The 15746-nt window shown below is 41.4% G+C and overlaps 1 protein-coding gene across 3 annotated transcripts; it reads right to left on the reverse strand.

The window, feature by feature from the left end:
• Positions 1–5576: 5576 nt before the first annotated feature.
• Positions 5577–15314, reverse strand: LOC102798734 (heterogeneous nuclear ribonucleoprotein Q). 3 transcript variants are annotated; one of them, XM_087852539.1, is made up of 11 exons: positions 15176–15314; positions 14411–14570; positions 13264–13382; positions 12930–13151; positions 11312–11488; positions 10782–10917; positions 10452–10657; positions 9453–9602; positions 9253–9374; positions 8779–9160; positions 5577–7084 (listed from the first exon to the last, which is right to left on the reverse strand). In XM_087852539.1, exons 1-11 carry the CDS (start codon positions 15176–15178, stop codon positions 7046–7048), a joined length of 1716 nt encoding a protein of 571 aa, XP_087708665.1. In that variant the 5' UTR covers positions 15179–15314; the 3' UTR covers positions 5577–7045. The 3 variants fall into 3 exon arrangements, with proteins under 3 accessions (XP_087708665.1, XP_087708664.1, XP_006793530.1); XM_087852538.1 differs by having other exon boundaries at positions 5577–7087; XM_006793467.3 differs by lacking the exon at positions 5577–7084 and having other exon boundaries at positions 7909–9160.
• Between the last annotated feature and the right edge of the window lie 432 nt (positions 15315–15746).

Genomic DNA, 15746 nt, shown 5'->3' on the forward strand with positions numbered 1-15746 from the left:
CTAAGGAAAAACGTAAAAATCATTGGTACCCGCCTCTTTAAAGGCTCTCTGATGGGCGCATGACCAGCAGATAAACACGTTTCAAGCACAGTCAGCTGAAGCTGAGGGTGGGATTTTTCCACTTGATACGTCAGTAAACAGGGATTACTATTTATTTTATTTACGTGTGTACAAAGAAGTGTCCTTTAAAGTGTAAACAATAAATAAATATCAGATTCATCTAGTTACTTTGATTTTAGGACAGTCGGAATTTTATTTTTGATATTAGCATTACTTATCGTATTTTTTTGAGCTGCACGGAGTTTAAATGTCAAAATTAGATAATAATAATAGAATATACTGATTAAATCAGTTATATGCCAAGAAACAAAATTATTGTATATTTATTTTCTATTGAAACACTGGACTGATTCATTGCTTATAAATCAGTTAAACATCGAGATGTGAATTACTTTGGGACACGTGCTTTAATCTGTATATTAGCTGAATAAAAAAATGATTTGATTATCTTTCTTGAGTAAAGCATTTTACTGTAACTGTATGAAACCGTGACTTTTTCGGGAGACATGGCAACCCTTGACCCAAGCAACGCCACTTCCGGTAAGGCGGTTTGTTTTGATAAGTTTACAGTGAGAATTAGAAATGCTGGGGGTTGATCATTAGAAAGCGAGTTTCTGTTCTTTAACTAGTAAATAATCTGAGATCAGGCTTTTCATAATAAGTTTATTGTGCGATAATTTAATGTTCAGGGGGACAGGACATTCTCATTTCTGATGTGATTTAAATTGGATATTCAAAACTGTTTGGGTATCTACAGCAGGGGCGGATCTAGAAGGGTGGCATGGGGTGGCAGGTGCCACCCTAAAATGATCCCTTGCCACCCCAAGTGCCACCCCAGTTTTGCAAATGACAGTGTTGTTTATTAAAATAAGATAGCATTAACAGTTTGAGCGTAGTTACAGTCAACAGTGAATATAAATGCCAAAACTGAAAATATTGCATAGTGTTACCCTCCTCCACCATTAACAAATGGTTCAGCCCATAGCAGCACGGCTTTTTTCTTGTTTTCAGTAGCAAGCGATGCTTATGATTGTGCCAGAGCACATTTTGAACAACACCATGGGAATTTCGCTTTTTACACAGGTGGGTGGATGTTACACTCTGGAAATGGAAGGAAGGTGTGTGTTATTAACCCTCTGTGGTCCACGGACACGCTGCACCTCCAAATCACATGACTGATGTAAGCTGACATAGCTACAAGCTGCAGCCATGCTGAGTTTCTATTTCAGCCCACATTGAAAATTCGGACTTCAAAGTTTTTAAATTTTAATTACAGGCCAGTAAATCCAGAGTTATGATAATATATTTAAGCCATGCTTTGTTCTAAATACTGTCATCATGTTTGTGTGTGTGTGTTTTAAGCGTTTTCTAAGGACAGCGCAAAAACAGTAAAGAAAGAAAAAAAGCCACCGCTTTCCTATCAGTGGAAAAATGTACCATGTCGACCAATTAAAAAACAGTCAACACGTGGGATTTGATTGTTTAGGAAGAGGGAAAAGTTTTAGGAGTGACTGTAACGGCAGCGAGACAGAGCGAGCGAGTGAGAGAGAGAGAGTTTTTAGATGTGAGAGATTTGTGACGTTTAGTGTGGTGTGTTTACTTAGTGTGTTGTGTTGTCTTGTGTAGTTGTTCTGTTGTGTAGTCGTTTTGTTTTGTGTGCCAGTGAGGGCACTAACGAATGTCACAAAGGCACATTTGCAATGTAAACACTGCCACTAAGTAGAAAACCAGCAGAGTGATACACCTCCTGTTGTCAGGCCTGCAGGTTTACCCCTGTGCTGTTCTCCTCTGTCTTTTGGTGGACAAACTTTCTTACTGGCACACATCATTTGTGGGGCATCTTATTGCAACACCTGATTGTTCTCTCATTTTAGTTTTAGTAATATTTTTAAATGGTTGTAGAAAATGAAAAAAAAAAAGGCAGGTGTATCGGCTGCATTTTTAGATAAATAGTTGTATATGTTTACAAAACGTACAATTTATATTTGCATTTCAAGTTATAAAAATTTACTTTTTTACAGTAAAAAAAAATACTGCTAGGATTAAGTTCTTTGTGTGATTTCAGATCAGTAATACTAATGCAGTATGTCAGTGAAAAAAACAACTAAATTCAGTTGAGCTGAAAAGAATGACACCAAACAAGACAAGGGGAAAAAATAAAATAAAACAATTTGAGGGTGAACTACAAGCGTAAACTCAAAAGGAATCAAAAATGGCCGGTTGTATTTCAGACCTCAGTGGGTTAATCCAACAAATCATGAAAAATTAGGTTTAAATTTTTGTTCATGACAGTGCAGATTTCTGACATTTTGTGTAATTTATGCTGTAACAATGTGATTGTTTTCTAACAAAAAACTGTGTGACTTGTGTTTGTAAATGAACTGCCCAATGTTGTGTAGCTTTCTGGATTTTATACTTGTTGGGCTACATATTTATTTATTATACAGGCTATACAGTACATAACATCAAAACTGACATGTTTTATGTAACTAAAGTGTGTAATTATGTGGGCTACAGACAATAATTAAGTTCTAGACTATATTTATATGAAAAACGTGTATACTTACTGCATTTGAATTATTCTAACCATATGTAACCACCTGTATATGTGTTTGAAAAAAAAGGCTTCGATTTTGCCACCCCATTTGATTTCTTTGCCACCCTCATGCCACCCTAAGAAAATTTCTCTAGATCCGCCCCTGATCGACAGAGGCATATACATGACATTAGACATAAATGCTGATGTTTGGTCACTTTCATTTTGCAGATGGACATGCAAATCATCCTCACCAGGAGCAGCCAATCACACTCTAGACCAGGGGTCGGCAACCCTGGGCACGCCTGCCACAGCTGGCACGCGAAGGGTTAACTGATGGCACGACCATAGGTGGACTGGACAAAGGCGCCGATGGTGATTTTTCGTTTTTATGGGCCGATGATTTTTTATTTTATTTTTTTTGATGATGAAACCAGGAGATGTCCTTACTGAATCATCAGAGCTGAACAGGTGATGGAGAAACAGGTTTACCTTTTAGGTGACATGGATGAGTTGAAGGAAGTTATGAACTGTTTCTGAGAGACAAATAACACCAGGATCCTTTTTTACGTAGCTGACAGCTGGTAACTGTGCAGAGGCGGGTCTAGCAAAGTTTTGGGGGGCCAGGTAGGGCATTAACAGGGAAAGGGGGGCAGAAAAAAGTATATTTCTTTCTTATTCTCATTTAAAATGTCTAGCTTTTATTAAATAATTATCTGAATCTTACAACCAAAGTTTTTATCTGACGTAAAATGTATAGAAATCATACATATACCAACAAGACTGTACATCACTGTCACAACGGTGTTTGTTTTCATTCAAAGGCTTTATGGCTTTAATACCTGGTGGCTCGGTCTCGTCAAAATGCTCAGGCCAATTTTTTGTCCCAGTCCAGCTCTGGGCACGACACGCAGTGAAATAATCTGAGAAGGTGCATTAAAAAAAATAATAAATGGTCGGGCCAGCGGTGCACATCATAAATTAGCTTGCATAGAAACATTAGTTGTGCCGCTTCTTAATGACGGTATCTTAGCTAACAACCCCAACTATCAGATTCAGGTTGTAATTGGCTAAAAATAAGTTTAACTGTCTTCAGAACATTGCAGAGGCCTTATTGACAGTATTTGGCTCTACATATCAGTGTGAGCAGATTTTCTCTCACATGAGTGTCCTCGGGTAGCGGTCTAAACGCTGGACACTCAGACCTGTGTCTCTGAGTGGGAGACCAGAGATCACATTAACATGTGTGTCTCTGTATTAACAAACATGCCATATTGCCTCAGTTTATTTTTCTTATCATTGTTGTGAGGAGACCATAAATAGCATTTGCATTTTCTGTTGTACAGTTAATTTGCTGTTATGGATAAAAAGTCTTTTTGTTTCAAAATAGCTGAAAACTATTCGCTGATAGCTGCCAACATCTGCACACAAATATAATTGTATAAAGTTCTTCTATACAGTGTGTAACTGTTAATAGAGCATTATTAAATTTATTGCTAATGCAATCATATGGCACACTGACTTCTGAGGAAATTTTAGATGGCACTCATCAGAAAGGTTGCCGACCCCTGCTCTACCTTTTCTTTTGAGCTTGGGTTGAGCTAAGGCGTTTAATAAATGTTAAACATCACTAATATATTTCTAGGCTCTCTGAAATGTGATTATGCACTGGCAAAATTCAAAATAGAAGACAGAGCCGAGTTCAAAGTCCATGGCTTTATTAGAAAAATAGGTTTACGTCACCTCGCTGTACAGTATAAAACAATTCATCTGCAAACTGCAAACACACTCGTTAGCAAAAACAAACAAAAACACATTGTTGACCCATAAAATCAAGTCTGGTCTAACATGGACACAAACACTAATGTGGCTCTATTTTTCCCCACAGAGGAGGTGGCGGCAGCAGCAGCAGCAGCAGCACGGCCCTCAGAGATGGGACAAAGCTCAACATGAGACCAAGACTCTGGGCTCATGTCAAAGGTCAAAGGTCACAACACAAGGCAGAGACACAAAAATGCACTGAAAGGAGCTTAAAGGAGAAATCCAACCTCACATCGTCCTTCCAAAGGCTACAATGCATTGACTCTGGAGCCGCCGATCTCCCAGAATTCCTCTACTTTAAAGGGACGTGTAACAGATCATCCTTTTCTTTCTACTAATCGATCAGAGTGATTGATCTCTCTGTGCGAGGTAGAACAAAGATGAAAGCGTCATGGTGGGGGTAACACCACCAAAACCTAGCGACCAAACAAGTTTCTAAACAAAATAATTTAATTATTAATTCATTATATTGTCATTATTAAAAGTTCTGAAATTATTCAAAATGGTCAAACTGGTGCAACACCACAAAAACAGAGTTTATCGATGTCATAGAGGCATACATTTCAACTTTTATGCTCAGAGATCATTTCTCCCATGAGAGCAGGTGCAACATAATTAAAATTTCAGCTCTAAAGGACGACAGATGTTTACGTGTTTAGAGACGAGTGTTTTTAAAAACACTGACTTATGGGTGTTTCTACAAAAGATGAAAAGGGGGGAAAGCATCACCCCTTTTACTAAATTTTCCAAATATAGTATTTTAACAGAAACATCAAGTGTAAAATGAGTTACAAGTATTTCTGCAGAACACATTTTAAAATGTTTTTAAACCATGGCCAACCCTGTAAGTAGCCTTGTTCGAGTGGCGTGACGACAAAACTGCAGTGGCCTTTTACGGCTGTTCGATATAACGATATATGTCAGAAGCCGATATAAAAATGTCTATCGTTTCCTATTACGCTATCGTTTGTTTCGTAGTGTCCTAAAATAAACTGTTTACAGCAATATTTTTTTATCGTTTTGATGGTCACTGTAGTGGCTATATTAATTTCTTAAAGTTCTCTTTCTCATATATAATATAACCACACTACTAACGGGCAAGCGCCTGTTTTTACGTGTTGTTGTTAGCAACAACAACGGTAAAACCATGGTGGCTTGTTTGTTTTCCACGTAAACCTTTCACAATAAAGCTCAAGATCCTGTTGAGACTTTTCAAAATAAACTGAATCACGTGAAAGAGTATGCAGAAAGTTTACGGATGAGAAGATAAAAAAAATAAACCACAGAGTCTCACTTTGAAAGAAAATGGCGGCCGTTACAACTTATGTCTACAAATGTATAGTTTCATGCATCGGTTAAAACAATCTAATCCAGGTAAAGGACGCCTAGCTGGAAAAACTTCATGCAAGTCGAGTTGGACGAGAGTCACAGAATTTACAGGAAATATTACATTTTTGGGATTTATATCGTTGTCAGGACGATAAATGTCTTATATCGGGATTTTGATTCAAATAAAACCACAGATTAAAGTCTGCATTTCCCTTCAACGTTTAACGCTGAAAGAACAGACCGATGTTAAAATGTTTTACTCTCACTCTAACATGTCTGACTATATTTTTACACTTTTTAACCAGTTTTAAATCGCAGGAGTATAAAACTAAGTGTTAAAACTACTTTCAGGCTCTTTGGTTGGTCATTTTCTTCTCAATCAAAATCAGCCAGCGGTAAATTTCTCCTTTACACTCGCACCAGTGAGAAGTCATGAGTCAACACCACAGGTAAATTTCTCATAAGCACATACATACATACATGGCATGATAGTCTACAGAGGCATACATACAATGCAAAACATGTAACCCATTTTCTTCCAGACCCTCTTAGACATGGCAAGATGTCACATGACATCCTAAATCTGTAGTTAAGACAGCTGTCGGGTCAGGCTGTGGAAGACATGAAGAAGAGGAGGGCTGTGGTTTTCAGGCCTTACAAATAAAAGACAAAACAATCTGTCCGTTAACTTCATTGTCACTCAGTTCATGTACAAAGACAGCAAAAAAGGCATGTTCAGGCTCGCTCCCACAGGACTGGTCGGTGCCAGGTCTCAGCGAGAACCTCAATTAAATCAAGTGCTCTGCTGCAAGGCCGGAGAGGCTCGAGCCCTGTCTCAGTTTCCTTAAGTAGATGATCCGAGGCGTTTCCGTGAAACCGAGGTAGCTCGTGAACCAGTTTTCCTGCGAGACCCAGGCGTCAGCACCTCACACGTCTCAGTCCAAAAACTCAGAAACAACAAGTCCCACTGCACCACTCCAAGCCTCAATTTAAAAAAGAAAGAAAAAAAAAGTGCAAAGCCTTTTCCAGAGGGATGTCCATCGTGACCTCAGTACATCTCACATGGCTGCCTTAGGGTTGGAGGAGGTGGGGTTTACTCTTCTGATCATCTTCAAACATGGCAGTTCGAAGATGATCAAAAACAAAATGAAAAAAAAAAAAACCTTCCTCCTTTACATTAAAAATCAAAAAAATCAAAAATAAATAAAATAAAAAAGGCTGGACAACCATTGGACCATTGAGTCAGCTGACCTTACCATTTCATCCACCGAAGCCCGCAGCGTGCGTCGCCGTCAGTCCTCATAGCAACACATCAGGACCAGCCTCGCCCCCTTTTTCCTGCTAGTCAGGTAACAAAAGGAAGCAATTAGAGAACTGAAAACAGGATCGCATCACATCTACACACATTTACAGTTTCTGGAGCTCACACGCACAAGCTCAGACGTTAACATGCACATGGCAATGCCTTAAAGAGAAGACGGCGAGCAGAGTCAGCTGGGCCGGTTATTAAACATAAAACCGAGGTGCAGTAGGTGAGACGCGGCTCAAGACAGACAGAGGGAGGGAGGAGGGGGAGGAAGGTAAGGGGGCAGGTGAGGGGGGTAAGAGCAGCCATCATTATCAATAAAAGCAAAAGGGGAGTAAAATAAAAACAAAACACCTAGAAGCAGGTCATGCACAAGAGCACAATTATCAGACCTCCAGAGTAAAACATGCAAGATTAGTATCCAGGCCTTCAACAGCTAAGTAGATCCTTCTGGGACAAGGAAAAGCTTCACTTTGAAACAAATCAAATTGTGCTTTTATGCCCCCCCTCCCAAAAAAAACCCCAACCAAAGCTGATAACAAGGACTCTAAGAGACTTGTAGGGGGCGGGGCTTAACCCTGACGCTGCTGAGAGTGAATTTCGGACACCAATTTGTGAAACAATGTTCTTTGGACATGAGAGAAACTCATAAGGATGGAGTATGTCACTACACATACAGAGCACTTGAGAGATGCCGACTATCAGAAGGTGATTTGAATTTGATGGCATGCAAGGTGACACTGTAGCACGTGGCCAAACATTTGGCAAACCTTTGGTCCATTTTCTTCCACAAGGAGCCTTAAATTTGAAGGTAATTTGAAGAGAGAATTTGCCGAAACATGAATTTGCAACACAATTTGAAGTTTTGTACACGAGTGCGTGTATGTTTATTAAAGCAGACAAACAGCAAAGAATACAAGCCAAAATGTAAAGCCAAAAAAAAAGAAAAACCATAGGACTACGATGGTCCTTTTTTTCTTCTTCTTTTCAATAACAAGACACGCATTACTTTTTGACAATACAAATCGTATTCATTGGATTTAAATACATGTTTAGGAGACATATGCTTTGTTGCCGTTAGCTACTTAAAACATGGTAACCAGAATTTCTAAAAACAGACATAAAGCTATAGCCAAATAGACAGCTCGAGCACATTTGCATCTAAAAATTTTTTCAAACTCCGTTATGGAAAATCTTTTAAACGCCCATCGTATTTTTTTTCTCTTTTCGTCGTTTTAAAAAATAAAAAATAAAAACCCCAAAAGGAAGAGAGAAAACCAGTTCGCCAGAAACAGGTGGGAGTGTGACTACGACTCGAGTCCAAGCGGATTATTAAAATATGTACAAAAAGGAGATCTTGCCAGATGTCACCAATTTTGAGGAAAACAAAAAGAAAAAAAATGCAGGCAACCGTATGGGATTGAGGGCCAATCAGATCAAGTCTCTAAATAAAAAGACAAAAACAAACACGGGTTTTGTTATCAAAGCACTACGGGGTTTACTTCCACTGCTGCCCAAAAGAATCCTGATAAAATTCCTGGTTGTCAGATTTGTAACCGGAATAGTTACCAGAATGATCACCACCTTGGAGCGGTTGCTGAGCAATGGGTTGAGAGCCCCAGTTCTGATTATTGGTCTGGCGACGCTTGGAATCTGGCTGGTTGTACCCATCAGCTTTGCGCTTTCCTCCTACATTTCCACCGCGGCCACCCCGTGCACCACGTACCCCTCCTCGCCCTCTCAGCTGCACGCCTCCTCTTGCGCCGCGCCCGCCACGGCCTGGTCCCGGCCCGCCGCGCTGCGAGAAGTTTGCCCTCCCTCTGGGTGCCCCCGAGCCGCCACGTCCTCTGGCCGGGGAGGATCCGCCCCGTGCGCCCCTGCTGCCGCCCCGCCCCCGGCTTGGGGCCTGGAAGTCATCGTACCCATAGTAGGGGTCATCGTAGCCACCGCGGTAGTTGTGATAGTCATAGCCGTAGTAATCGTAGTAGTCCTCGTAACCGTAGTAGTCAGGAGGGTAGGCGTAGCCGCCTCGGTTCCCTCCTCGACCCCGATTTCTGCTGGGAGGGGGCATGTGGGGAGGGGGAGGGTAGTAGTAATAGTCATCGTACCTGATGAGAGTAAGATGGCACGGGTTAGAAAGACAGCTCTGACAAAAACAAAGGTTTGATTGCTCAGAACGCTTCGAGAAGACATTTCTTACATTTGTGTTTTGGCCGCTTGCCTCTGGGCTTTGCGCTCCTTCCTTTTCTGATCGGGCGGCTTGGCGAACACTATCTCGATTGGCTCTCCCTCCAACTCCTTCCCGTTCATTTCCTCCAGTGCCTGGACACAGAATAAAAGACTGTTAACGTCTCTGCACCTTGTTTCTAATCCAGCGCTAACCATCAGGGTAACACATACCTTCACCGCACCGTCCCGCTCCTCAAAGTGAATGAAGGCGTAGTCTTTGAGCTTCTTCACTCGCTCCAGCTTTCCAAACTCACTGAAGGACGTCTCCAGGAGTTCCTCCGTGACACCATTAGCGAGATTTCTCACAAATAAAACCTTCACCTGCAACAAAGTAAAGCTCAGATTTAATCAGCTCATCTCCTCCTGCGCATTTATCGAGGCAGTAAAATCACATATTTTGGAAAATTTGATCGATTTAAAGAAGACAAAGGGTCACAATATGAACAAACACATATTTATGTTCAACAACACGAATGTAGTTAAATGTTAATATTTTATTATTATTTATATAACCTGCCTTAAAATTATACAGAGAAATTGCAAAGTTTTGTGATTTCAGTGGTACTGCTTGTTTAACGGCACTTTCTGCATCACTGAATTAAGAGGAAAAAAGGGCAAGATTCAGTTTTTATGAACCCACCGTCACATTTAAAAATACACCAGTTCATGATAATGCTGATGTGTGTCATCTAGCTTGTTATCTCGTGATTGAAAAAAACAACAAAAAAACAAAGACAGCACAAAGGGCATAAGCACTGATGTTTTGCTGCCAGTGCAGGGCCTCCTACTGGAATCAGCAGCAGAGACATGCTTTGCTTTGGAGAGTCAGCTACAAATGCAAGAATTTGACATCCGATCATCAAAAGGAGCCAAAGATTGAGATCTGATCTTAACATCTTCCTTCTTCATTAACAGCTTTAACTCTGGCTCTGCTGTCGTTTCAATAGAAACGAGTTCAGCATTAAAAATAGCTCAGAAGGGGGAAAAAAAATAACAACTTGTAATCTTTAAATCCCACAGCTTTAGGTTATTTTTAGTTACTGGTTATTTAATGGAGCTTTTAATCACTAATTGAACAAAAGCCTTTCAGACCTTAAAGTGAGAGGTGGCATTAAGTTCATGGGTGGTTGGCTTAAAGATTGAAGAACACTTCAGATTCCCAATGCTCACCTTGGCCATGACTTCTGGGTCGGGGTCTTCGATGGGGTCTGCCCACTCCACGGTCACGAGGTTGCCCCAAACTTTCACCTTGCCGCTCATTAGCCGGCGACGGGCCTGAGCGGCCGTTTTGTGGTCTTCATACTCTAAGAAGCAGAAGCCTCGGTTCTTCTTTTTGTCATCGGGCTGATGGTAGAGTATGACATCACTCAGGCCCTCTGGGTGAAGAAAGAAAACAAAAACATTGCCTGTGGTTCAATATTAACAGTCTGGGTGTTTCTGAGCAGAATAACGAGAACAGCAGGGCATTCTTAGAGAAACAAAACTGTCAGAAAGCATTACCTGTGACTTTGGAAAACTCTTCAACAATCTGCTCCTTTGTTTTACTCTTGGGAATTGAACCAACAAATAGCCGGTTGTTGGCAACAGATATGCACACCCCGATGTGCTTGCCAGGGCGAATCTCATGATTATTGCACTGCAAAAAATAAAGCCGATGAACTCTCATTAGATTCAAAACCTTTACAGCACACAGGTTTTTGAGGTAAACTGACCGATTCTCATAGAGCATAACAACACGCCTCATTCACGCATTCATGCACCACTTTTCTCTATGGTTTTCATGCGAAAGTGCTTTATATCTAATATTCACACAGATTCATGAGCAACCTGGGGTTAGCATCTTGCCCAAAAATATTTGGCATGCAGACTGGAGCAGGGATTGAACCACCAGCCCAACCCATTCCAATCAGAATATAACCCCCTTCACCTCCTGAGCTACAGCTTCCTCCGTTACAAAGTGACAGGTCTCCTGAACGCCATCACTTTCTAGAAAAGCGACCTGCTCAGCCACGTGCTCCTGACAAACTCACCAGCTTCACGGCCTCCTGGGCCCCCTCTTTACTGCAGAACGTGATGAAGGCATAGCCCCTGTTCAGGCTACTCAGCGGATCCATCATTAGCCGAAGGTCCCAGATCGGACCGGCCTTCTCAAACAGAGGAACCAGCTCGTCTTCGTACAGATCACGGGGAATCTTCCCAACAAAGATCTACAAGAGGACAAAAAAGAAAGAAGGATATTCTAAATATAAACACCCACAAGCAGCTGGTTTTATTGAATATTTATTAGTTAACCAGCTGAAAATGGTTTCATTTCAACAGTGCAATTTATGTTAATTAGGAGTTACTCTTAAAGTTGCTTCAGTGAAGCGGTCTGAAAACACTTCATGTCTTTACAGCTTTTTCCTATAAACGCTGCCCAACAGGAAAATCACATTTTAAGCCTTTTTAAACACGAGCATGTTAAAAATCTCAGTAAAGTTATATTGATATAAAATATGCACAGAAATTTGCAGTCTTATGCATCCTTGCATTTTGACATTGGAAAACACTGAGACAGTGTCGGGTTAGCTTGTGCTGCACACTTTTTAAGAAGTTTAAAACTGGCTACGCTCAGTCTTGTGATAATGCCGAAACAAATATTACTGCACCATAACTCATGAAAAGCGAAGAAAAACCTCGTGTGAGCTACATGAGAACATGTGAGGAGGTAAAGGTGACCACACTGTGTGGAGAACCCCACGTAAAAACAGCTGAAGGGAAAAACTAGGCAGATACAACTGAGCTGGACCGTCAGGGGCCTTCTGCACAAACGCCTCATCTGTTAAGATCAGTTAACCGGTGCTAGTATCGGACCACAGGAACTACAGAGAATGCTGAAACTGTTCATGCTATAGAAGAACTGACAGCCCAAACTTTGCTGGATTTAGTGGAGATTAGTAAAGAAATGCTCCTTCTGCACCGTTACGCGACTTTATGACAGGCCGTGGATAAACTGAGCAGTGCACTCGTTCCCCCCGTCCACGTGAGGCCAACGACACACCAACAATTCACATCAACATCTACGGATCCAAATCCCAAATCACATTGCGAGAGCTGTCACAGTGAAGTCAGCATATCTAAATACACCAAATATATACCCCAGTGCACAGCTAAAACTCAAAGTACATCTCGTTAGGTCCTCAGAGATATATTTATACATCTTTTTTCCTCAGCAGTAAGAAACTGAAGCCTTGCATAATTTTCACCTTGTTAAAAGAAACTCGTTCTGCTTCTTGTTTCTTCCCAACACTTTTTATAAATCAAACTCAGTGTTGATGTATCCGTTTTAAAACCTCTGTGAATAAAATTTCAGACCAAATATTGTCAAAATGATTGGTGGTGGTTTATAAAATCTTAAGTATAAGTAATCATTTACTTTAGCTATGTTTATGCCCGTTCAGCAGAGCAGTAATTCCTCCTTCACAGGATCTGATGAAGTGAATCTTGACGCCACTCTGATCGTGGGTTTAACCATTTAAAGCACCTCTGTCTGTGCCTGCCTTTTATTTACAGCTTTTTAATTTCAAAACAACCAAATTCTCCAATGACATGACGTGAAAATGTAACACCTAGAGCAACATCTATTTTCTATAAATTGATGAGGAGTACCTCTGTGCCGACAGGGGGCTGAGAACCCGAGTACACGGACTCTGGCGGGGGTCCGCCGTATTTCCTCTGGCCGGTTGTAACATCGAGTGTGTAGCTGGTTCTCTCGAGGAGTTCTTTGATTTTAGCCTCATCTGGTCCTTTGATGGAGTCTGAAACTTTAGTCCCTTGTTTCTCTCTCTGTCTGTAAGTCTTCATCACCCCACAGAGAAAGGCACTTTTATTCTGGGGAATAAGAAACAGCAGAAAATTAGAAACCTGAACATTTAGCTGCCGTTAGGGGGTAAAAATAAACAGCAGAGCGTTCCCTTCATGTCTCGCATGATTTAAAACTCACCTGCACGTGTGACAGGTCGCTCTCTTTGAACTGCACCAACACTTGCAGGGCTCCATCTTCGTTGAATTCTTTCAAAGCCTCAATAGCTCTTTCATCGAGGTCACCGTGTGCTACCAGGCCTGACGGACACAAAACACACCTCAAAATAACTGGCAAACGCACATGACCCCACCAGAAACACCCCCAACATTAGAAACCTGATCAACTTCATCAATACTCAGCACAGGTGAGAAGGTTCACAGAGGCAGTGGGACTCATGCAGTTGTGCAACAGAGGATTGAGGATCATCAATGTGATCCAAAACGAAGCAAAGTAAAACAGCAGAAGGTATGAAGCAGTTTCATTATTATGGACATAAAAGTTTTCCTGTCATACTGCCAGGTTTCAGGAGGCTGAAGAAGCCCTGAGGTCTCCTTTCAGTGTTTGTCACTATCTGCTGGAGGTTCAGACAGTCCTGCCGACCTGCTGTGGACACACAGCTGCTCTTTTGTTCCTGCCAGCTGGCCTCCATCTACCTTCACTCAGGCCTTTGTAGTAACAGGAGTTCTTTCATTTGATCTGATTTCTATACTTCAGTGTGACAATGATCAATCTGATGCTCCCTCAGCCATCTGTCAGCAGCTGAAACGACTGGTTTAACTACTTTGAATCAGCTCCCTGTTCACTGTTGTTAGGGTGTTGCTTAATTCACTGTCATCGTTTTATTTTTATTACTGGTTAACAAAATAACCAGTAAAGACACTAAAATAAAATTTTAAAAAAAAGAGTTAAAATTGCTCTGAATTACAAATTTCATTAACTTGTGCTGACATTCCTTCAGGAGCAGGAAGGTTTTAGTGGTAATTAAACACTAATAAACATACCTGAACAACAAAGGAGAACGTGGCAGAGGATTTCAAAGAGTTCATGACAAATATTTTAACTCAGTCAAACTCAACTTTGGTTCATGGGCCACCCCATGCCATCTCAAGCAGGCTAGACCAGCACACCACTCCTGTGTTTGTAATGTTTGCATCACCTATTCAGGTACTGTACTACATTTCATTCACAAATTTCAGATACTACTGACTTTCACACTGTGTGCTGGAGGGTGGATTTATCTGTGCACACACTGTGAGCTGAAAACGGAGGTAGGGCGTTCTCTTACCTGCTACATAAAGTTCATCCAGCTTCTCAGCGACATTCTGAGGTAAACCTGCCTCCAGTAAAGCCTGGAAGTGTTCCGAGTGGGTCACCTCGGCTGTAGTGTCCATCGGCTCCTCCGTCCCGTTCCCGTTAACGTGATCTGTGGCCATGTCTTCAGACATCTGCGCAGAGAAGTGAGCAAACATTTACCACCAGCAGCAACGCACTCGCCGGACTAAAGTGGGACAATAACATCAAGCGTGCAGTTTGGCGCCATCGTCCACTTGGTTTACAGGCAAGTCCTGCGGACGCTGCGAAACTAACACCACGTGTTAGACGCCAGCGGAAAAACAAACTTGCCCAAACAGCACACAAACAAGCAGCTAAGCAGTGAGCAGAAAAGGCGGCATCCATGTAGTCACCACGCGTCTGTGAGCTAACATCTGTGGCTCGTACAGATCACAGGCCTCACCGAGCGCGGTACGCATTGAAGTGCAAAATGCACGAGATTAGCATTAATTAATTAAACAAGGCCCAAAGGTCAAGCACGTGCAATTCGTGGTGGTTCCGTGTGTTTGGCCCATTACTCATAACGTAGAGCACATTTATTTTCCCATTAGTAAATGCAAACAGGCCCGTTTTTTTCCAAAATGCCGGCTAGCCATGAAAACGAGCTGCTATGCTAACAGCAGCCGGTCGTGCAACGCATCGAACATTAGCGTGCAGAAAGCTGCAGGTTAATAGCCGAATTTAACATCCCCTCTCGTTGCGTCGAGAGCGTACGTACCATGCGAATCTGAATTTGGGTGCACGATGCAGCTCCGCCGTGATTTAGGTAGTCCGAATGAGGGGAAATTTTCACGCCGGGGCTCTCGGGTTGGCTTCTTTACTCCCGGTGAAACAAAATGGCGGCTACGTAACGTCGCAAACTCCGCTTCTCCACCCCACCCCACCCCCTGCGTGTACGGGGCTTCTGAAACTGCTTTTCACGGGCTACTTTGGGGCTTCGAACGGTGGCGTTGAACCAGTGATTCTTTATTTTATTTTATTTTATTTTATTTTATTTTATTTTATTTTATTTTATTTTTTTATTTTACAACAAAGATATGTCTGTATTTTAGTTTAAATATACTGCTTGTTTAAATGTATATTCTATACAATGTACGTGTAAATGTAACACTGCTTTTAGAGTAAATTAATTAATTTCAGATGATTATTTTTTCTCTTGCAATTTTATTGTGAAGATGTTTAAGCACATAGACACCAGGTGCTTCCTGATTATTTCGAAGTAAAGTCTTATTTACTTTGATCCTTTAACTGGAGAACCTGTAAATTAAAATTAAAATCATGGCGCTCGT

This window comes from Neolamprologus brichardi, chromosome 15 (genome assembly GCF_056152115.1).
Source record: "Neolamprologus brichardi isolate AB-2024 chromosome 15, ASM5615211v1, whole genome shotgun sequence".
Taxonomy (NCBI): domain Eukaryota; kingdom Metazoa; phylum Chordata; class Actinopteri; order Cichliformes; family Cichlidae; genus Neolamprologus; species Neolamprologus brichardi.

Coding starts and splice junctions, on each gene's coding strand:
- LOC102798734 (XM_006793467.3), bottom strand. Junction 13,152..13,263: donor GCGACCTGTCACACGTGCAG/GTGAGTTTTAAA, acceptor CTTATTCCCCAG/AATAAAAGTGCCTTTCTCTG. Junction 9,161..9,252: donor CAAGCGGCCAAAACACAAAT/GTAAGAAATGTC, acceptor TACTCTCATCAG/GTACGATGACTATTACTACT.